Raw genomic sequence first — 24,067 nt, forward strand, 5'->3', positions numbered from 1 at the left:
AACTACAGAGCACTTTGTGACCAATCAAATGATCGATATTTTTATCCAACACTTTATTGTACATTTTCACTTTGATTAGGGTCACTTTTTATCGCATCAACAATGTCTACTTGAAGTTGGAATTGCCATTATGTTCTGATTTTCTATTGGGAACACTCAGAGCAGTTTGGTCTATACAGTTCGGGGAAAATATTCCAAGTTAGAGTAGCGCCCATTTCTGCAAAAACAACTCAACCTTTATCACTTTACAATCTATCGAACAAAAGTTAATAAGATCTCTATCCTCCATGAACCGGGTATTGGGCAGTGTTTTTAATCAACTTCGAATTTCGCTTAGTCTATCATAAGCCGCCTGTCGGATTATGTTCCCTATATAACTCGTGGGATTGGAGTAATCGATTTACTCGATATATCAAGACTTTCCTTGTTCAAACACAAGTCCTCGATGAGATTACCGGGCAAATTAAGTAATGCATGCGCCTCATACCAGAGATTTCCTTAGTTAATCTCAAGGTGGTGCCAAGATATCGGACCAAAATGGCGGTGCCATGAGGGAATGTTACATGATATCCCAGAGTGGGCACTACGAAAGTGCTTACTGCGTCCTTAGCATAGTACACGCTGTACATATTGTGCTCGGAGGAAATTAGGGTGGAGGAACAATGCTTGTGCTATTTCCACTAAAAGCCTACATGGACAGGGTGCCCAAGAGATATGTTTCCATCGGTGGCTTATTGGATTTAAAAGGAACGAAAGAATGGAGTAGCCACTCCGCCAGTGATGATTACTTGTCATTCAATGCATATTTTACTCAACCTCTTGATTGTACATAATGAACCATAGATGAGGGTCCAGTCGTGAGTCATTCTCAAGGGCCCTGTTCCATAAACGGCTCGAGATTGTAATGATGAGTAGTGCAAATAAACCTTTGGATAAGTTGGGTTACGCTTAGGTAATGTACAAAAAGGAGCGCTGCTATAGAGATAAAGAACTAAGGGACAATTAAAAAAAAAGTCATGATGAGGATCCAGAGTTGTGCGATCTAGCATATTTCACAAATCGTCAATCTTGAGAGTTCCAATTTAACGTGGGTCGTATTCTGTAAACCCTGATGACCTGGACTGAAGTGATCGCACAAAATTGCTTGATGGTGCAACCAGCATCACGATGTCCTAATGGGTCTTTAAAAACCTTTTGACAAGCTCGAAACTTTTAGCCTTGAGTGACAGAATACCCGGTAGGTACCGTACGTGTAAACTCGAGGAGAATGAAGTTTTAACCTTCCTTGCACTACGTCGGTTGAAGTCGTTCAATGTGTGAGAGGGCCATTCTTTGGCCCGAGAGAAATAATCAAATATTAGCCAAGGGATTGTTTTACGCTGAGTATCCTGGCACTGGAAAAATGAATGTAACAACTTCATACAAGCACTGATGAATAGGAGTCTTGGACAAATTTCTTGAAGGGAAAATGACTGAAAGTGCTTGCACAAAGTATTAGGGATTTAGTTTCCCTAACGGCTGATTGCCGAAGCAGTTTCAAACCATGGCATTTTCCATAAATCAAATCAATAGGCAAACTAATGGGACATGGTTGGACAGGGGTGATTGAGACAAATAAAAGCATGAAAATGTGAACAATGGATAAAGACTAAATAAATCAAGGGATGAAATTAACAAGACGCTGAAATAGTCATGCTAAACGACTTGCTTTGGATGAAAGTAATGACCTTTTCAAATACAAGACCAGAGGTGTAGCCTCCAAATGGGTGAAGGGTTTTGCCAGTGGCAGCTCGAAATGAAACGCCGCTCAATTTTTTCCTGAACTTCCAACAACGGCAGGACCTCCACTTCTTCACCGTCCTTCTCGCACTTTGGCGTTTGACGCTAGAGAGTGAGCTGCACATACCCATAAATTGTGAGTGCTGGCTGGATTTTTTTGTTTCTCGGAGGGAAAACTACACACAGACTATAATTTGAGCTTTTATGAGAGGCCTCCCTCAAGATATAATGTGACGCCGACAGTTGGCTGCATGCAAAATTCCGCATTCACATCCTCATCCACCCAAATAAGTGCCGTCCGTCTTCGGTTCGTTTGTTCCTCATTGGTGTTGTGTGGATCAATTGCAATCCTCAAGTTGACAGAGACAGGAAAATTTGCCGAGAAAATTCTTATCTCTTGACTAGCCATCATTCTTGACAGGAATTATCAAGTGAAACAAGTTGCCACAGAACTCTAGAGCCCTCCAAACTTACCTGACTTGAGTCACTTCTTCCATCCAGCAATCCACAACTATGGCAGAAGCCAATGCTCAGGAGGCCAATTCAGGATCGGATTCGGGATCCAGGCCCACATCAGCAAGTACGACCGGAGGCAAGGCTGCTCTGAAGGAGCAATTTGCGGCCTTTGCCAAGTTTGGGGACAAGACTGCTGACGGAAAAACCATCAAGCTTTCTCAATCGGACAAGTGGTTCAAACAAGCCAAGGTGATTGATGGCAAGAAGGTCACCACCACAGACACCGGGATTGCCTTCAGAAAAATAAGCAAGTATGACAGGAATCTCTTACGCTTTGATGGGCTACATGTGTTTCTCAACTTAGCTCAAAATATGTCTGTACAAGATATCATTCAGCTTCCGTAAATTACACCTTTCACAATAACTATAGTTTTCAGGTTTGATGGGCTAGATGAGTGAGTATGTTCAATAGCTTGTCCAACATGGCATTTTATTCAATCTAATCTATTGTGTCGAAAAGCAATATCTTTGAGAATCGATGAAAATATAAGGTTAAACATTACACATAACGGCACCAAAACCACAGAAGCCTCAAGATATTTAGGTTTCAAGCACATTGAATGGAAATATCTTGTTCCGAAAGATCGATTATAAGGTCCCTTGGAATGAGTTACTAAGCCCATATTTGCAGATCTGTGCCACTTATTTTAAAAATGCAATGAATTACAATTGCAAATTCATGAGTATGAAATGTGATTAATTACGCTTACTTTATTTCAAAACAATTTGGACCTTTTTCAGACAGTCATCAATTTTACAATACATAAGAAATTTGAGGACATTGGTTCGAAATTTATGTACTGGTCTGAAAGATTTTTTCCTCTTAACCAGATCATGATGCGAATAGGATTGTAATTGTATTTGATTCTAAATCTACCACCAAAATGTCATATCGCATTAGCATTTGTGGACAAAATTATTAACTTGAACGTCCAAAACTTTGACCTTGAAAATGGCGATATCCGTTCTGTTTGTATTTCCCGCCTCTTTCTTCTCTTTACTTACTCTTTACAAATCGCTTGCTTCACTTTGCTTTCCGCACTTTCAACCAATGGCAGTCTTTGCTTACATTTAGATTTCCTTTTGTGACGTAATGCCGCCGAATCCCAATTACTTTTCAATTTTCATTTCAATTACATTTCTTTTCCTCTTGCAAAAATTATAGATCATTTGCGAATGTTTAATGGACCTCGTTTTGAAATTTCCTTGCCATATTTGCTTGTAATTTACCCTGAGGCTTGCATCAAATTCTTGTAATTTTAATATAATTTAGTTTCATTGTCTGAATGACGCTATTGCTGCTTCATCAATATTCGTATTTTCGTAAGAATTGCTTTGAAAACAGACATCTTGTGATGCTACGTTTCTATTTGGAAATGCAATGAAAATTGTCTGCATTATTCTTTTTTTTAGATAATTCTTTGCTTGACATCTGTTATTTAAGCATCAGGGGCTGGAATTTGATGAGATAGGTTTGTCTAAAGCAAATCAAAATCGCGCAGAAAACAGTTGGAAATAATCGGTTTTGTGTGATAAACAACAATGGATATCTAAGAATGATTTGAAAGTCTGTGCGCGAAAACGTGTCATGTGGTTGAGAACGTGTCAAGTGGCCAAATGCTCCCTTCTAGTACTCTGTAAAATACATTTTCATAAAATCTTGCACTTCACATTGAATAACAAAACCGTGTACCCACTCATCACCAGAAGAGCTCATCCTTTTTTGTCTGAACATTCCAAAGCAATTTTGGCACCTATTGTCTTATTGTAAAGGTGTGTATGCAAATACTTGTCAGACAAAAACAACAGATTGCTTGATGCTGCACGTACGACTTGGCTCGATTCCACATGCTTCAAAAACGCATGCTGAATGAAAGCCAGAAAGGATTTTAAAGGTCCTTTTCTCCTCAGTACATAAATCATTACTGGCTTTTGCGACAGAGGTATACACTAAAAAACGTGAATGTAACTCAAAATTATATGCGCCCTTTTTTTATTTATATGATGACGAGTCAAGATTATGCGATTATTTGACATGCACTTTCTCACACTCTCTTTTAGGAATGGTCCAAAATTGACGTTTACCGAGTGGAACAAATACTTGGATGAGATTGCAGCCACGAAGAAAATAGACCAAGGAGAATTAAGCACGAAACTGACTGAATGCGGAAAACCTGGCCTATCGGGTGCCACGGTAAAATTTGCAAACTTCTCTGAACCGATTTTCAAACGCTAAGTAGTCACGAAGGGCCTCATTTGGGAATATTTCAAAACGCTTTGAGTTTGTTTTGAAAACAGAGTGTCAATTATCACATCCACTTTGCAATTTGATTTATGTCGTCTAAAGTACCTAAGTGAATTTGAATCAAGATCTATACAGTTAATGACTTACAGGTACAAATGAGAAACGAACTGACCGAGATCATTTCAAAGAATGATGGCCTTGACCTTGGATTTTGGAACTATAATGCAAACTCTGTTACAATTGGCCAAGCAAAGCTGACTGATTTTGATAGCAGTTGACTTCATTTTGGGCCTTTTTTCAGGTGGTCCAAAAAAGCTCGGTGACGGACCGCTTGACCGACACATCCAAGTATGGAGGAACTCACAAGCAACGATTCGACGACGATGGGAAAGGCCGTGGAAAATCTGGTCGGGCCGACGCCAAAGGCGATGGCTACGTCAGTGGCTACAAGCACAAAGACTCTTACGACAAGGCCCATTAGTCATCATTCTCAACGCGAGATTAATGAAACGCAGCATCCTAAATCTGAATTGGTCTGATTTATTCTCATTCACTTCCTCATATGTGTTCAAATCTGCAAATAGCGACAGCTTCGCTTCCTTTTGAGTGCCGAAATAAGTTCAGATCACCCCTCAAACTCAATTGAGTATTCAAATTTGTGTCCCATCAAACTGCTTTCTATATAAATACATCCATAACATACTTGTTCAAGTAAGATTCTATTGAATAAAGGCGAAATCCTGCTTTCACAGTGTGTTCCGTCTCCGTTCATCTCATTAAGATCATCTTCGTCCAATGGACAGATGAGGTCTCCGCCAAACTCACGTCTTGGAGGGAGGAGTCAATAGCTAACTCACCGGGTCTGGAACGCAATCTTGTCCGATGAGCGAACTTCCCGCGGGAAATCACCGCCCTGCCTTCCAGGACCTGTCTTTCCGGGACGATTTCTGTTTCAGTTTCAAAAGCTCCGTCAAAATGCCAAGGCGGAAAAAGGAAGATGAATTGGCTCTCAGTGAGAGAGAGAAAATTCCAAGAGGTGCGGCCAATGCACGGGAACGAACCCGGATGCGGGTCTTGAGTAAAGCATTTGGTCGATTGAAATTGACCTTGCCGTGGGTGCCGCCAGACACAAAATTGAGCAAACTTGACACCTTGAGGTTGGCCACTTCCTACATTTCACACCTTCAACGACTCCTCTCGGAAGAAGATGGCTCTGGAGACGATTCACAAGCCTCTGACATCAAATCTCATGTGGTAAAGACAAGTCTTTTATTAGTTTTAGCCCATATGTTTAGTCATATGTTGTACGTACGTATTCCCCTTTAGTCAGGGGGCAGATTTGCCACCTGTCTCGATGTATAAATACATTGTTCCGCATGCATAGATAGGAAGAAACCATGGATCATGCCATGAGGATCTTGAACAGGCTAGCTAATTAGGAAGTAAAACAGCTAACAAGGATAAAGATATCCTGCACCAAAAGCTTCGACGATGAATATTGAGAGGTTCCCTTGTTTAGTATTATTTTCATTATGAAAGCTCGATAGTCCTTAAGGTCATCTGTATGGAAGGAAACCAGTTTGAACCAATGTGCTAGTGAAAAAATAGACATGTCAAATATCATTACATCCAATAACAATCGTTTTCAGGGATTACAATAAACAGGATAACAATCCAATTTCAGGCTCCTTAAGATTGATATACCCTAAAAGTGCATTTCTGTTGCGAGGATAAAACAATACAGTACTTTCAACTTTCACAATATAAGAGCTTAAACCCTTGGATATTTCATATCAGTTTCGCTGAAGATGCTTCAAAGTAAAAGATGGATTTTTCAATGCCAAAATCCAAGTATTACAACTCACAGGAGTACCTGTGAACCAAAGAAAAAGTACAACACTTAATGTTTTTTTCCAGAAAAAAATTAGCAATATGTTTTGCCGTTTGCTTTTACTACTTTGAATAAAATTTGCAGAAACAATATTAGAAAAAAGAATAGAAACAAAAGCAAAGTAATATGTTACGAAATGGAGGAATGACAATCAAAAAGGAAAAGTGCAATCCTGTTGTACATCTTGCAATATTCAATGGTTGATCAGACATATTATAAAACCGAATTATGTCAAACAGGTCAATAATGGCAGCTCCAAGGGTAGAAGCTTAACCAAAGATAATAACATAGACTATTTTTTAAAGTAATGATACCATGCTCGCCTTTGACATTATTGACACAAACTGTGTGGTGACTTTATCCGGCTAAGCAGCCTCGGATGAATCTGCGTCACATTTGTTGCTATTGATACGCAAATACTTTACCTTGATTGTTTAACATTTTAATCGTTTAGCACAATGTCAAGCTTTAAATAGAGGAATTTTAAAAAATCAAGCACCTCGAAAAACATGCTTTGGTTCATGTTTCATGCATGAAAGTCTTCTTTTATGCCCTCGAAAATGGTGAGTTAAAGTGCCATTTCATGTTCAGTTTTTCTAGCAAATGGATTGTCATTGGGAGCTCGAGCATAAGCTTGCTGACAAATACGATTGCCCAACGGTATTATTAATTACAATCAAATCCATACGGTATTGTGAGCTTTAAATTCATTATTTAGGTTGATTTCAGTAAAAGCTTTCTTTGTTCAATGTTTAAATGCAACTTTGCCCTCCTTGATCAAACAACAGTTCATAGAGTCTGATAATAAAAATGCAACTGAGAAATCATTTTGTTGTTTTAGTTCGAATAGCGTAATGTGAGGAAAATGCCACCTACACTAGTAGATTATTTGTAGCTACACTAAAAAGTAGGAAGAAATTCAGACATTTAAAAGACATTTGATATTTGCTTTAAACAAAATAAGTAACTAAAAGTTTTTCCCCTCATTTACCTATTTCAATCAACAAGGATTTGATTTTGTCACCAAAAATTTACATGGCCAGTAGAGACTAAAAGAAGAGAAAAGTAATGTCAACCTTTTATCCTTTAATGCGCTTGGAGTCCTTCCAAATTAAAAAACATTGTCGGGACATTGTCCGATAATTTTAAGGTAGCAACTCGCTTGCTGTAACTTGAGTTTAACTAGAATTTGGGGTGACCAAAATCTGAGTCAATCTAGTACATTGTACCCGGTTTTTTTTCGTAAATAAGCATACCAGGAAATGAGTAAAATCATGACACTCTGGGCTCCACCTTGACGTGACAGAAGGGAGCAGCTTTTCAACTAAAAACAAACGTGCGTTCTCTAAAAATGTTAGTGTGATGCTTGTGTCTGACGTTTGTGTGAACTGATCTTGGGGTCTCACTGAAGTCGTAGGAATGCGCAAAATGTGCAAATCATGTTGTCAATCAAAAATTCAAAATTAAAAGAACGTGTTTTAGATGTGTCATGACCTTGTCGTAAATCTTCATGGCAACTAATCACATTCTTGGCACCAACAGGATGGTCAAATCACATACAAGCTCTCGATATCTTTTGTTGACATGGCCATACTCTTATTTTAGTCTCTAACGACTATGTCAAAGTGTACATCAAATATATAGAAATGGTTTATGTAGAACATAGATGTAGCTTATATAATGTAGAAAATCCAATTTGGTCTTTGCTGTAGACAAAGCAAGCTGAGTAAAGCCTTTGGCCTGAATTATCAAGGGTAGTTAAGTCTCACTAAACCGGATGAGCCGATGTTATGCACAGATTCAGTTTTGAGCTAATGGCACACAACTTTCCTCAAGATCGGCGATTCTTCTTACTTAACAAAAGTGTTCTTAAGGAGCTTTGTCTCCCTCAAACGCTTCAAGCTTTGTACACATTACTCTACATACAGGAAGCACGACAAGAGCCATATAGAGATTCAAATATGGCCTTGAAATATTTCAACGGAAACCGAGTTTTCTGATCAAATTCAAGGTGATCAAATGATCAAACTTTGACGGTGCTATATATCGATACGAACGATCTCCCTTTACTCCATCACAGTTTGTTTTGATACAATCACTTCAACCTTTGAATTTTTTCCTCTTTGAATGAAACCCAATCGTTATTTTTCACAAAATAAATAGGGGCACTGGAAAAGACCAGTTTCTAAGGTTTCTCCTCGGAATCGAGCCTTTTTAGTGATGTCGTCAGTAGCCTTTGACGAAGACGTCATGATCCTCTCAAAAAATCAGCAATAACGAGAATTTTTAGCCCCAACCATTTGATCAGAAGAAAGATGACCTTTCCCTTAATCAAGTGGAAAATACCTAGATTGTGAACATGCTTGGGCAAAATCGTATCCTAACCTTTTTTTGACTTTATCAAGTCAATTTTAGACTGCCTATGAGTCTAGAAGATATAGGCACAGGAGATTTCTGAAGTGTTTATAGAATTGTGGAGTGTGTTTGCCATTCCTCAATAAAAGGAATGAGTTACAGTTACAATTACTGATGTGATCAATCTGCCTGCGCCTCAAACTTTCAAACCAGTACTGCCAAGTTTGATCCAAGCTGGATTTTTTAGGTCAGGGAAGCCTTATATTTTCTGACCAAAAAAGCCAGCTTGGATCAAACTTGGCAGTACTGGTTTGAAAGTTTGTGGCGCAGGCAGATTGATCACATCAGTAGTTACAATTGCTTTGACCAGAAAAAGTAATTCGTTACCCAACCGTCACTCGCCAAAAAATGTAATTGCGTTACCTGTAACAATGACCAACGAATGAAGTTTGGTCACTCTGGAGCGTGAAAAAAGGAACGAGTGACGAGTAATTTTATATTTTTTGGGTCGTTACAACGTCACCATTTTAAAATATCATGAGATCAGTTCCTTTTTCGTAAACAGGAACGAATTACTGTAATTTCGTTACTTGTAGTTTCGTTATTACTGCCCTGGAATTATCTTACGATATTTGGACATCTGGTTATGAGAATTCATTCCTGATTACTATCTAAGATAATCCTAGTTAGCAAAACATTCCATCACGTTCCTTCAAAGTTCTCTCGTCAAAGCTAGAAATCTTCACCTGAGCTTATCCTGGATCGGATCACGAACCAGCAATCAGAGAGAGGCTCAGGAAATGAAGGCACCTCATTTCCCATGAGATTATATTACCCACACAGTCCTCAACCCCCGGCAGACTTGTCCAAAGAGCGATCACGTCATCAAATCCACCCCAATTTGCACTTGAAATATGTCGTCACCTAATATGACACCATCCTCCTTCTCGTCGTCATTTTCGCCTTCATTGGGCACCTCTTTGAATTTGTCAGTCAACCTCATGTTGACCCCAAATGAACAGCTCCTCAGCAAAGAAAACAAACCCGACGACCAAATCGTAGACAAGAGAGCTCTCTGACTGAGCGAACGCTTCAGTCGGAATTGTGGAGGGAAAATTCCCGACCCACACACTTTGGACTCGGGAGATGCTAAATGGGATTAATATTGAGTAAACGGGAATGAATGATGCTGTGTTTGACAGTTCTCACGATCCGTCAAAAGATCGCACTGGCTTGTGAATTTTTCTTCGTCGGAACCCTATCTAGGTATTCTTCCTTTGTAGGTATAACGAAAAATATGTCTAGCTCGATCGTGGAAAGGATTAATCGATTGAGGATTGTTTTGAATAACACAATCGCAGCCATTACAAGGTCAAGAAGTGCCCTTTGCTTTTAGTTCCAAGGCAAATTCAATCAGCGATGCCATAATCTTGTAATCATGTTATATCTCCTTCTAAAATTTGGGCAAAAGAACAAGTTTGTTAGATCATTAACCTTAGCTGTGCTTCATTCTTTCCCTTCGATTGACGTAAGGTGTCTCAAGTCTTGAGTATTCTCATTTGCTCGCAATATATTCAATTTGATCTTATCAGGAAGAATATGTGAGTACAAACAGCTCAGACAAGATTCGTATTTATTTTGGTCTCGTCAGCAGGTAATTGAAAATCAGGATATCCAGCAAACCAATTCAGACCAAATCTTTTTCGAGCCTAAGAAACGCCATAAAATAATCTTTTAAGATGTTAATTGAGAAGCATTGAAAATCAATTTTAAGATAGCTATGGATACACATGTTGTATGTTTTTCCTACTATGAAAAATAGTATATCCAGCATTCTTTTGCATTCGTTTTTTGATGATGTGAAGTGACATTTACAACCTAGAGTAAAGTAATAAGCCAAAGAGAGGACACCCTTTCGACCTCTCTGTCGTCCTTAAACAAAGTCGCCGTTAAAGGATTAGGTGTGGATTTAAAAGAAATACACGCAGGAAAGCCTGCAAACGTTGGCTTGAAGCTAATGGTCGCACTAAAATTGCATCGGCGAGTCGCTCATGATGAGTCCTGCTATTTCAAGCCTTTGAAAATATTGTCAAGTAATGCTTCTGGCTTTTCGTCGGATATTCTAACGGTTCTCAAAGCCCCAGACAGACTGTCTTCCAGTCAATAAAGCGCTCATGAATCTTACCTAATACTAAGGGTAGGTCATAGTGCTAGATTCTGCCGGCGGTAAATCATTAAATCCAATGAATTGGTAAGAAAAATTTAAAAATAAACCCAAGCCAAAAAGTGATGGTGAACACGCCAAAAGAAAAAAAACATGCAATCTAACTCAATATTTCTTTTTTGGGTCATAGTGCTAGATTCTGCCGGCGGTAAATCATTAAATCCAATGAATTGGTAAGAAAAATTTAAAGATAAACTCAAGCCAAAAAGTGATGGTGAACACGCCAAAAGAAAAAAAACATGCAATCTAACTCAATATTTCTTTTTTGGGAGGCAATCCCATTTTCGGTTTGATTATCTTGACAGAAAAGCATTCCGGGAATCAGGTTTGACGGAACTTAGAACTTGCATTTCACGAGCTTCTATAATCTCCATGCCATATATTGAGTCGAGTTATTTCTTGAAATATTGATACATTTGGTCTGAACCAATGCAGTAACAAGCATATATAAAAATATACAAAATAAGATGATATACAATCTAAAATACAAACAAAAAAAATACAATAAATGGGACAGCATATATGTAAAATTGAACAGATTGTAAAAACTATTGTGATCCAATGAGAAAAAGAATCTCGCAATAAAAACCTTAAAAATATTACATAAATCGAAAATACATCTTGTCAATATACAAAAGATAGTGAGATATAACCAAAAAATAAAGGTTTGCTTCTAAAATTCCAGGTGCTTTGCTTCACCAGATCAAGGCTAAACNGGTTTGACGGAACTTAGAACTTGCATTTCACGAGCTTCTATAATCTCCATGCCATATATTGAGTCGAGTTATTTCTTGAAATATTGATACATTTGGCCTGAACCAATGCAGTAACAAGCATATATAAAAATATACAAAATAAGATAATATACAATATTACATAAATCGAAAATACATCTTGTCAATATACAAAAGATAATAAGATATAACCAAATACTAAAGGTTTGCTTCTAAAATCCCAGGTGCTTTGCTTCAACAGATCAAGGCTAAATTTGACAGCAGTTTTATTTTAACTGTTAGATGAAAAATGGCAGGTTATTATTAAATATTCTCTTCAGAAAGTGCTTGATTTGAGAAGAATACTTTTCTCAAAACAGAACTTTCAATCGTCACAAGACGAAAAAATGGTTTGTCAAATCAAGTAAAGCTGTAAAAAACGAATGAGATTTACAGTCTTATCAACTTTTCTATTTAGAACTTTATCAAACTTCTTGATATGAATTCAAAGCACAGTGCGACCAGCTCCGATAACCAACCAAACCATTTTGAAAGCACATTTTGGGCTCATTCCCATCAAACATCGCTTAAATGTCTCCGTTCAATGACCTTCTTTATGGTTAGTCTTTTATGATATCCAATGGGATCACAAGCCACGGGTCCAGAATTTTCTTGGCGTGCATGAACGAATACTATCTTCAATTACGAGCAAGAAATATGACTTGAAGGAAAACATGCCGAGATGACAACATTGTGTGTTTTTGTAGCAAATTCAAAGCTCTTGCCAAAGATCACATTGTTAAAGCGAACCAAATGGACACAGGCTCCAGGAATGGAGGAAGCATATGAAAGTGAAGAAGACGTGATGAGGTTGTTTGTTTCTCTTGCTTAAATAGACACGAACATCCGGCCTGAATTATTGCAGAACAAGTAGAAGAGTATAAGCCAAGTGTTCCAGCCATCAGATTGTCACACCTCTTTTCATTCCTCCCCCTTCCATCATATTGTTGGTCCTATAAATACTGGCTTTGCACTGGGAACGGGGAACATGCAGCACAATATTTACGACCAAGGACGGCCTCACCCGACGATGCACCAGAGCCAACGTTTCGAAGGTCAAGAATAGACCTGTCAGTGTGGGAATGTTTACAGCTTGGGTTTTGATGATTATTTGATTCTCACAGAATTCAAGAGGTCCAATTCAAGCCCTTCAAAGAGCTAAATTCAAGAAACATATGCAGATCTTTTATGATATGGGAACGATCGGATTTCTCCAAATGCTGAAATGAGGCCAATTCTCACCTAGAGCCTCCAGGAAAGTGTCGACCATGACATGTTTAGCCATCAAAGAGAGAATCCAAGATAAGCAATGTCGTGAGGTAACTTGGTCTGTCGGAAGTTCTGCGCCAGTTGCTCCCTATCTTGTTTAGTTAAGGACAACAATAGCACAAAAACCGGGGTTGTGAAAACATCTCGAAGATTGTAATAAACTCTGGATGAGAATATAATCGTTTTTTGCAGAATCATACATTCACTGATTGTTTCTCAACAAATTTGGGATCTAAATCGCCAAATAGGATATCAGTGCCCGGTAAATCACAAGAAATCATTTTTTGATTGCTATGAAAAAGAAGATGAATTTTCATTTTGGCTTAAACGATAGGATCATTTTTGTAACCAAGCTTGACGTCAATAGCCATGATCAAGTTAGACCTTGAAAATAATACAGCGTCTAGTCAATTATTGGAACATTGAAGTGGGAAAAGAATGCTGATGTCACCACGAATTTTTGAGAGTTAACTTTTGAGACTTAATAATTCTTTGCTAGGGGATCATATTACAATTATTCACTCCTTTAAGTAGCGGCTGTCTGATGATATCAGCACAAATTTGGGGAGGTCACTAGGGTATTTTTCAATACAATAGAGGTACCAATTACTCAAGGTACAAAACGCAATATAAAACAAAAAAAACCTTTCTAAGGTTTGAAAAAGGTCCATTGCAAAAAAGAAAACTCTAGAGCAGGAAAAATAAGTCCAGAAACAGCTTGTTTCAGATTGAAATTTTTTTTAAGCATGTTGATAGTTATACTGAGACAATTTATTAAAATACAATGCCACATGAACCATTCCCTTTATGGATAGTTAAACTAAAACTCTAATTTAATCCCTTAACAAGGAACTATTAAGCCTCAAAAGTGCAAATAACTTGCCAAAGTTTGGCGGAGACGTAATCTTCCTTTCCTGCTTCAATGTCCCAATGGGTCATTTATCATTGACAGAAGTTTTTTAACAATTTTAAGCAAACTGCCCAATTTTACTCATTAAAATCTATAAAACAACCCTATAGGCAGAAATGCCTATCTTTGTTGATGTATATATATTGATATAAATTTTATATCGGTATATAAAGTTTACACAAACTTTTTGTGTAATATTGTGAAATATGCTTTGCGTTTTTGTTGCCTTTTTCTATAAAAAAAATACCCGAAACATTTTGGTTGACATCATAAGACAGCTGTTGCTTACAGAACCCGATAACAAAAATATTCTTTCTCTTGTTATGACCACCTTCAAAATAAGAATAAAACGTTTCATTTTCATGAAACATACTTAATATATAAAATGCATTTTCCCAATAATTAGGCAACAATTTCTAGGTCAAAATCTTAGCATTACGCTATAACTCTTTTTCAGGTTTGTTGGCCATTTGGTCATCTCAGGAATGTCCAAAACGGCAATGGAACCCAAGAATCTCGGAATGGACGCACCAGCATTTCAGAGCATCATGGTCCTGTTCGGTCCCCAAAATCTGAGGTGACCTCATTAGACGAGTTGCACACTCAGTCATTCCTCGAAGACTTCAGTCCACACCTACATGGGCAACCGCCGCAGCCCTACTTTGATCAGTATTCTATTCATTATGAGCATTCGTCTCATCCAGGTGATTCCGATCCTCATCACAATCCAGTACCAAGTTTTGATAATATGACAAATATATGAATATGATTGGGCGAATTCTTTTTGGTTAGCTTCCTTACTCCATTCCATTTGAGGCTTTGTTCTACAACTGTTAGACTCGGCTACTTTCGTTTTAATAACTCAATTATTCGATACAAGCAAGAAAATATACCAACCGGATACCATTGAATAGCGAATCTAAGAAAAATTAACATTTTAAGTGAAATCCTCCAGAAAAACATGTGGATCTACTTTCTGTCTTTTGCGTTCAGTTCAATGGGCGATTGCTTCCTGTGGAGCCCACTCTGAACGTGCACGCCCTCGGCCAGCCTACTTGCCTCCTCCTGGCCTCCTCCTCTCGTGTGTGGCAGTGAAGCGGGCTTTAAGATTCGGAAGAATCGAGGCCAAAACAACAAAACGGATGGTCGTACTCCACTCAAACCAGACCAGCTGAAAGTTTGCCTACTTTGGAAGGGGGAAAGAGAGTTCAAAGTTATCCCTTGGCCCGCTCGCCCGTCAGTCCGGGCTTTGCTCATCCCGGTTCAACATGCCACATGACGTGCTCGTAACTGAACCTCGGGACGAAGCTTCCCTGCTGATTCAGCTTCACTCGGGCTGAGTGAAGCCTAACTGGTCTACCAGATGATTGCTGATGCAAGCTCACGAGCACCCAACACAGGGCCAGAAAGCTTGTTGAAAATAGAGACAGTACACATGCATTCACGGACAGTCCCGACGAGTGCCGTAGAGTTAAAATCTGGAGGATCAAGCATGGACAGTATTCGTATCAATAAAAAGTAGCCCACAATAGGTTAAATCTAGCAGTAAGTGAGTTAAAGGACCAAAAATGAGGATGCAATTTAATGCAGCAGTAGTTGACGATGTGCTTGAACCAACTTATTTTGAGAAAAGACAGGTAACTGTGCTTGAGATTCCATCGGGTTGAATGGCCATGAAAGGCACTGTTTTTCAGCGGAACAAAACCTGGCTTGAAACATGTCTCGGAAAGCAGGAGATGTGGAGGCTTTTTGTACATGTCCGCCGTTTTGACCCAACACGAATTTCAACCCGTACCGACGAATCTGTGGGTAAGGCTAGTCGGCTGCTACGCCAGGTCTTTGTGTTTTTAAAGCTGGCGCCCCCCTTGCTTCCTTCCCTGTTGGGCTTCGGCAGAGGGCCGTGGACACCCGTGAGGAAGCCCTCACTCGCCAAGGGAGAGGCGAAGGGAAAAGAGCTCTTCTGTGACTCCAAATCTCAGAAAACCCGAGTACAAACTTTAACCTTCAACTCCCCTTCAACACAATCAATCCTCTTATCTGAATAATCATCCCCAGTAGAACATGCCAACCAAGGGTAGTGTCAAAATGATGCGCGACGAGAATGGAGAAAATGCCCCTCCCACCTTGATGGTCAAATCCGGGGCCTCCTCCCACCACCACCCTCATCATATACATACTGGACCCGTGGTCGCTTCGGCTACCTTACGCAAAGACGTTGATAGTTTAGTGCTAGAAATCAAAGAAAACCTCAAGCTGGGGTCACACAAGGGTCGGAAGGCCGCCACGGGTCGCCACCATCGTGGTAGCCACAGGGCCACGCCGTACCATGTTCCACCCAGTTCCCGAGTGGCTTGTGATAATGTGGGGGATGGAAATGCCATCATCCCCAGTCAGTTAAAACGGTGGAACCAGAGGCGCAGGTACCCAAGTACCTGCATGAGCTCTGGCAAGGAAACCGACAACCCATTCGAAATGCTTCAAGAGCTGATTTCTGACGGGAGTTTGATAAAAGAGGCTGTGAGGAGACTGCAATTGGGGTTGACACCCAAGTTTGCCAGTAGAAGCTTTTATGACTCTGATGATGAGTGTCGCACTCCACCCGCATACGAAGGGGAGGATACCATTTGCTGTGAGGTGGGCGGAAGCCACGGGGGTCATGGGGGTAGGCTCTAAAACAAATGTAGTGCAACGCTCATGAAATCCTCCCACATAACTAAACACAACAAACTTAGTATAATTGGTCCTTAGACAACCATATTACATACACCGCAGAAGAAAAATTCATGAAAAACAAGAAACCAAAAAATCTGTCAAGAAAAAGAAGAAAAAAATGTTCACTCTCTCTCTCTCTCTCCTGTCGTTTGCGTATAGCATATGTTTAGTGTTGTATTGAACTCTTCTGACCTTTCCTCTCATAACCATGATTTATGTGAATCTGTGAGAATTGCAATGAAAGTGTTAAAAAGCCACCACTGCGGGCGGCTGTCCTCATCCCATTATGTTCACTCATAAGCAATAGGGTTCATGTGGCCCAATTTATGGGACACCACTCTATGGCTGAGGGATCAATGGATGCCATTGGAACGATTCCAGTGTTTGGCTCAAGTTCGCCCAGATCCTGCAGCACTGTCCAATCAAGGGCTTTTTCCATTAAATTTCAAACCCATCCGAAAATTGCCCAGTGTGACTACTACCCCTGGAGCAGCTTCCAACAGCTGTTCACTTCCTGAGCCATGACTACAGTGTGTTGGTTCAAAAGAGTACACTGCAGCCACAGTCCAACAACCTCCAGTGGTGAACAGCTGGCCTCTACCTCTTTGGAACGAACTCCTCTTCAGTGCATCCAGGGGAAATGGAGGAGGAATCCGTTGAAACACAGCAGCTTGCCTCGTATTTCTCAGAGGCATCTCCCCCCCCCCCTCGCCCGAAATGTTGTTACAGAACTGGAGGGGGACAGGCACGGGCGCAGCAGCAGCGGTATCGCCTCCAGCAAATCACCGTGTGGATGAAAAGCTGTTTGAGTGGCGAAGCTGTCTGGAGTGGCAGTGCATACGTGGCCTATGGGCTTGGCAAGAAACATCAAAAAACACACTCGAAGGGAGAGGAAGAAGGTTGAGGAACAGAGCAAGGCCTCCAAGAAGTGAGACAACATCGAGCCAGCCAGCCATCAAAAAGAAAACCCAGTTCGTTTCTCTTTCTCCCCTATCCATTTATTCTACACCTACGTGCTACCCATATAATTGTGAGATGTTGGGGAAACATTTGCTGAACAATTCATTAGAAAACAAAGCTTCTCTCTATCTCTTTCTTCCCCTTCCATTGCCCTCTCCCATCATACAGAAGCGTTATTAATTCTTAATAATATTATTATTATTAACTTTATTTCTACTCCCCACCCTTCTTGATGGTTCTCGTGGACGTCAATCTCCCTTAATGTACTATTTGCATGGAACAAAACCTCTTGGAAGACTGAGACTTGAAAGTACATTAAAATGATATCATACTGAATACCGGTCCCCTTTCCCGTTGAGAATAATCGCTTTGGACGTAACTAAACTTCCCCCCCCTCCTTGGCAATCGATAAACTGCACATATGGAACGCCAAGCCATGTGCTCCCGTATTATTGCAGTATCAGTGTTCCCTTCCCCTCTCTTCTCTTTCTCTCTCTCTCTCTCTCTCTCTCTCTCTTTCTCAAACACACACTCCCTCATTGCCCATTTACAAGTTTGATCGAGGAATCCAATGGACGAGATAATGATGTGTTTTATCAATGTCTTTGTGTGAGTTCAAGTGTTCACCTAAAATAATTCAGTTAGTTTAGCCTAGAGTTGAGCTGCTACTGATGGCGAAGTAGAACACTCGTAAACTTAAATATTTAAAATATCCACTCACCCGAACTCATTCGTCTCTGAATCCTTTCCTCCTTACAAAGAAGTCCAAAAGCGAAACAAGCACCCGAGTTCATTTTTGATTTTCCTCACTACACAAGGCGTTATCAACCGTGAACCCTTCATACTCACTTTTCTCTCATCCTCACTCTTATCGCACACATTCAGTGTCGGTCCTTTTTGGCAATCCTGATTGCTTGTAATTTGCGCTTTGTTCCAACAAGAGATCATCTTGAGTTCCACCTGGGTTGGACTATTTCAATAGCAAACATCTACCATCAAACAAAACGTGTCGATGATGAATTGATGATACAAATCACTATCTATACAATCACCACCATACCAACAACTACAACACCAATTACATTCAACCACTATTTCTTTCCGAATTACTCGTAAATTACGATGAAAACTGTTTGAAGGGGGTAGTAGTGCTCGTGCTGCTGCTGATTTGATTCATTTTCTTTCAAATTCATTCAGGTCAAACCGTCACCGTTTATTATCAGCAAGATTATTAGCATTGTCGTATCACTTTCTCCAACACTACATGGATGATGATTTTTCCCCGACATGATCTCACATATTTTTCCATAATACTTTGTAAAAGCCCAACAATAATTAAGCTATGTATAAATTGTTCGTGCTATTTCCACAAGAGAAAATTGACCAAAAACAATAAAAAACACAAAACATTCATGATTGTTGTAGTCACTTTTTGCCGATCATCTTCCACGTGGAACCTCTTCGTTCGTCGTTCGTCGATCGTCAACGTATGATGAAATATGAGCAATTCTAAGCCATCACTTCTGATATAGAACCTTCCAGATTCTAAAATGCGTCAAAAATAGATCCTGAGTCATGAACTGGCTTAATATGTGTTACAGACATACAAGTGTGTTCTAAAAACACTGTTTGACACGGTGGGTTAACCTTCTGCACCGGCAAGAGCCTGCGCTCTGAAGGCTTTGCAATTTGTTCACACTTGTAGCCTCATTGTCTAGCACGAACAAGATTATACAAGTACTAGAATACGTTAAAGAGTGACTCACTAGTAACCTTATCATGTTAGTTGTTTGGAGACGGATTGAGGCGCTCGAAGGCAGCGTTTTAAATTGCATGATGATATAAGTTATAACACTTTAAACAGCAACATTGACATCTCTACATTTCCTTGAACTGCAAATACTAAGCGAATACAACTAACTCATTAGGATAAAACACTAATGGCCTTGAAAATGGCTCTTTTCCCTCAACTGTCCTATGAGACCTTAATCAAACCTCTGGTAAGGTTTTGTCCCATCATAGAACCATGACGTAGTCGGATTTGGCAACGTAACTTTCAAGTGCTCAACCAACTGGGCTCGTCAGGTTGTTTGAGTGGTTGGTACCAGGCACTGTCTTTATTTTGATTTGTAACTCATCTGACATTCTTTTCGCTCCAAAGACAACCATTTCGCTCGATCCAGGTAGAGGGGTTTAAAGTGCTGGGACAAGCACACAATCTGATAATTCCCCATGACTAATACTAACCAGAAGTTTCGTTTTTTTTAAACCACCTCCTTCAGAGTCGCTCTTTGGCATAATGAATTGAAAAAAAATCATTCTCCACATGGGTCCCTCGATATTGTTTTGGACTGAGCGAATGAGAAACGCTTCAACAACAAATGACGTCAATCGGGAACCCAAACAAGTCTGATTCTTCCTACTACAAGGGCAGATACGAGTGTAGCAAGATCAATGGACGCGCTACGTGTAACTCTGTGCTACTGCAAAGGAGTTGGCAGTATAATAATTCAGCTAACCCCTCAAGCATTACAAAGCCCAACTATATCGAAAAGGGCCAAGTACTTGTAGGGTAGATTTTAGGAAAAAGTGGTCATAGACAATTTCTGAAAACAAGCAAATCTCGCTGGCGGTTTGGGCAGAACGCGTCAGTTCTCCTATTGAGCGGCAAGGAATGTTTGGCAAGAGAAGAGAGAAATCCCCCCCCCCCCTTTCCTATGAAGACAAACGTCGCACATTAAACTACCTCAATGATTTCAATGAATTTGGCTAGCATCTCAGGTATTGGCGCCTGAACGATGAGGACGTGAGTGTTCTAGGAACCTGGAGAAGGCCTATATGTTAGCGTGTACATACGTACGTGCCTAGAGTAAGGGGAGGAGGCCTGTGAGTGAATCCTCACATTGTGAATGAAACCCAAGCCGATTTGCCTTCTTCGTCTTAGGTTCGGCATAAATTGCCCAAGGTAAGGTAGAAAAAGGTTGAAGTTCAGAGGAAAAGGAAAAAAGAGACACATAGACCCTGACGTGGAAAATCAAGATCCAAAATGCCAAGTTTCAATAACTCAAGACAAGGCAAACTTCTGGCTTTTGACTAAATTCAAGAAGCATCATCGTACGGGAATCATCCTTTCTCAGTTCTATCATTGAATTGAATCCAACCTATTCCCAAGCTTGATGTGATTGCCAGTAAATGTGAATTCGATTGCATCAACGTACTGTTCCGTCTAGAATGAACTTAGCGAGCATTGAGTTCTATCCTGTACATTGTACGGACACCTTGTGGACGCGTGGCTTTGAACAAGAATTGACACCCCTGAACTGAATACTCAAACAACGTGGCATTTCCACTCCGATCGGTTCAGGATACTCAAACGTTGTTCAAATTCAAAACTCGCAACTCGCTCCATAAACCAGACAGAACCGCATTCACACACAGCCATCGCAATCTGTCTCAGTACATCATCATTCGCTTAATTCAGAGCGAGGCAGAAGCTGTTTCACCTTCTAGCATGGCCATTGTTGTGGCGTGAGGCAAACTGCTATTGGTTGTACCTGAGCCAGGGCAAAAAGAAGTCATTGAATCTCACCATGCGATTCCATGAATGTGAATAGTATGGTGTGAAACAAGCCACGGTTCATAGGAATGTTCCAGTCACTCTATAGTTCGGGAATTTCTTTGCTCTCTCATCCTTTCTCTCTCAGAGCGTCCAATGTTTTCTAGCCACCAAAAATGTCAGGTTTCAGCGTTTCAACCAGCAGCACCGATGAAGCATGAACCCAAGGCCTTGGTCAAATTACGCATGACTAAATGTTATACTGATCTCAATCCAACGAATCGAGCCAGTCCTGGAAAGAACGAACGACCAGGCACGAATAGTAAACCTGTTTAATGCTTGGTGGCCACATAAAACGTATGAGAGAGCGTTTGTCACGTAATTAGATGGCCTCCCTTGGTCTCTGGGCATAATGTTATTTCAAGAGTTTATTCAGAATAATATCAGATTAGTGCTCTCTTCAGCCACAATCACCCTTGGGGGGCGATTACTTCATCCATGTGGTAAGGATTATACGAACGTATTATTCGACGATCACCAAGTATGTTTATTCTATTGCACGTAGTCTTGTACTTTCTCGTTTGTTAAGACTTCGGAATCATTACTTGAACTCATGATGACACTGCCAAGCACCTCAAATCATGCCTCGAAGCCGTGGAGGGTGGCCTTTGGCGCGGCAAAGTCTCGCTCAATAAATAGGATAGGTTCAGCCAGCCCAACTTGACAGCGTAAATGGAACTTTCTCCGCTTTGCCACGGATAACAAAACACCACGGATCGATCAAACACAATAGTTAAGGTGTTCCAGCCAAATTGATTCCACTCTCTATGTCTCGGTCTAGATTGTGCGGCTTCGTTACCTTCACCATATGTAACGGGATTTGTTTTTGACTTGAATAACAGTTATCCAGAAAAGGATGAGTGATTTCCTGAAAAGCTAGCGACATTTCAGGCTTTATGGCCTCATGTGCAGTAAGTAGGACAAGAAATGGAAGGAAAGCAAGAAGCCAAGCAAAGCGTTCTTGTGAATAACTTTGTGCTAAGCATCCTTTTAAACATCACTGACCTCAATCAAAGTACACGCCTGAGGAAACATGAACAAGAATGTGGCAAGTGCATTAGTGTGCGTAGGATCAGGCATATGTCTAGGAATTCAGAAAGGTCAACATTGATATAGTTAATGATTAACCGGGGGAAGTTTTATTCATGAGTGCCTTTATTGGATTAAACAAACGTTTTTTATAATAATCATAAACAACAGGTCCATCGCGGAAGGTATATTGTTTAATACATCTTTCCTTTATTTTCAGTTTGAGTATCATTGCTTATTCCGGTTTCTTGACCGCACTGGACTATAGTGATCTTATCAAGAGAGAAAGGTTGAAAACCCTTGTTTAGAATCAAATCAATTGGCATTGCCTTTGCTGAGATTGCAATTACCATGCCTTTAGCTTCGTTAGTATAACCGGTTCGGGTTTTAATGTAAGCACGAAAACAAATTCTGAAGAAGCTCTTCATGAGAGCTTCACTATTTGATACAAGATAACTTCATTGTCTTGAAGGAGCGATCAGTTTTAGATGGGCTTAGATCACAGCATTTTTGTTTTCTACGAGGTCAACAATGTCTTTGAAAACAATGGGGATCGTAACTTATCAGTTATCAGTCTGACATCAGAAGCCATACATGTAAGAATCTCATGGTGGTCAAGGGCAAAGAGTTTATATCAACATTTAGGTTTGAAACGTTCCAGTCTAAGATATGTATTGTTGGGTAAACTTTGCTGCTCAAGTCAAACAATTCCATAGATTTTGTTCCACTTCAGTAGCTGAAAGGGGCGTCGTCCAACGGAAAATCGATGCCACTACTTCGGTTGTCGCAGTCTACCCAAATCCCGTTTTTTGGCCTTTGCTGGACCGTTTTTTGGCCTTTGAAAAGAGGACGAGGTGGAGTGGGCAGAAGTCTAGAGCGACAAAGGAACAGCTTGGAAACCCTATATCCTTTTTAGTTCAGAAGATAGAGGTTCTTAAAGTACGAAATAGTTTGGAATACAGGACATCAGTGAGGAATGAATAGCAAACCAATCTCACTTTATACCTAAAAAAATGCAACCTGAATTCATTCGTGCTTTGTTTGAGCAAATGCCTACGCCGAAAAGGACTTTTTCCATATGTGGTTTAGGACAAAGGTGATGCTTCTCAAGTGCAAAGTGCAAACATACAATAGCTTTGTGAGGAATTGGCAAGACAATATATCTGCAGGCGTTTCATTCCAGGTTGATGAATTTTTAAGGCAGGGAAGTGAAGCATTGAAGATAAACAACTCGCTTGACCAGTAACGTTTTGAGCAAAAATACCCCACAGAGCGCCTAAGGCCCTCAGGTTTTGAACAACCCTAGAGGTAAGTACACAACTATTGCACCTTGAAAAAGTCAGTTGAAGGATATAAAGTTCAAGTCAAGGATAACTTATCCAAGCTCTGTAGTTTAATGTTACGCATTGAACGCAATCTCATGAAAGTTTAAATTATCTACCTATTCATCTTTAAACCCTTGGACACTAATACATTTATGTGTCAACATATAGTGGATTTTTTGTCTGATGCTCAAAACCAAATCAACTTGCAGAACTAAGGAAGAAGATCGATTTAATCAGGGCTTTTAGAACTTACTCAGTCCACCTGCTTTCTACGGATCATACAAGCATGTACAGCATTGGTCTCTGTACAGGCTCTAAGAGCCTCTTGAAGAGCTTTAAAAAAATCCGATAAGTTACATTTGGTGCGATGTGGACAGAGGGTAATGAGTCCAGTAAAAAGACTGTCTTTCGATGGAAAATGACGCAGAGGAATAACAGCTTACGCACAGCTAGCGATGGCAGC

The 24,067-nt window shown here is 40.1% G+C and overlaps 3 protein-coding genes across 3 annotated transcripts in view; all 3 read left to right on the forward strand.

Moving 5' to 3' along the window:
- The window catches only part of LOC131884728 (tubulin polymerization-promoting protein homolog), an 8,098-nt gene extending 2,811 nt beyond the window's left edge, over positions 1-5,287 (forward strand). Inside the window, exons 2-4 of the mRNA XM_059232590.1 lie at positions 2,281-2,546; positions 4,357-4,489; positions 4,842-5,287. Coding sequence (XP_059088573.1) covers positions 2,293-2,546; positions 4,357-4,489; positions 4,842-5,021 — 567 coding nt within the window. The 5' untranslated portion in view covers positions 2,281-2,292 and the 3' untranslated portion in view covers positions 5,022-5,287. The remainder of the gene's footprint in view (positions 1-2,280; positions 2,547-4,356; positions 4,490-4,841) is intronic.
- A 228-nt stretch (positions 5,288-5,515) lies between these two features.
- Positions 5,516-15,590, forward strand: LOC131884727 (heart- and neural crest derivatives-expressed protein 1-like). The gene is made up of 2 exons (XM_059232589.1): positions 5,516-5,794; positions 14,420-15,590. The coding sequence occupies exons 1-2, from the start codon at positions 5,516-5,518 to the stop codon at positions 14,723-14,725; spliced, it is 585 nt and encodes a 194-aa protein (XP_059088572.1). The 3' UTR covers positions 14,726-15,590.
- Positions 15,591-15,862: 272 nt separating this feature from the next.
- On the forward strand, positions 15,863-19,045 carry LOC131884726 (uncharacterized). The gene has a single exon (XM_059232588.1). The coding sequence runs from the start codon at positions 16,024-16,026 to the stop codon at positions 16,633-16,635; it is 612 nt and encodes a 203-aa protein (XP_059088571.1). The 5' UTR covers positions 15,863-16,023; the 3' UTR covers positions 16,636-19,045.
- The last annotated feature ends 5,022 nt before the right edge of the window (positions 19,046-24,067 follow it).

This window comes from Tigriopus californicus, chromosome 8, assembly GCF_007210705.1.
Source record: "Tigriopus californicus strain San Diego chromosome 8, Tcal_SD_v2.1, whole genome shotgun sequence".
In the NCBI taxonomy this organism is placed as follows: domain Eukaryota; kingdom Metazoa; phylum Arthropoda; class Copepoda; order Harpacticoida; family Harpacticidae; genus Tigriopus; species Tigriopus californicus.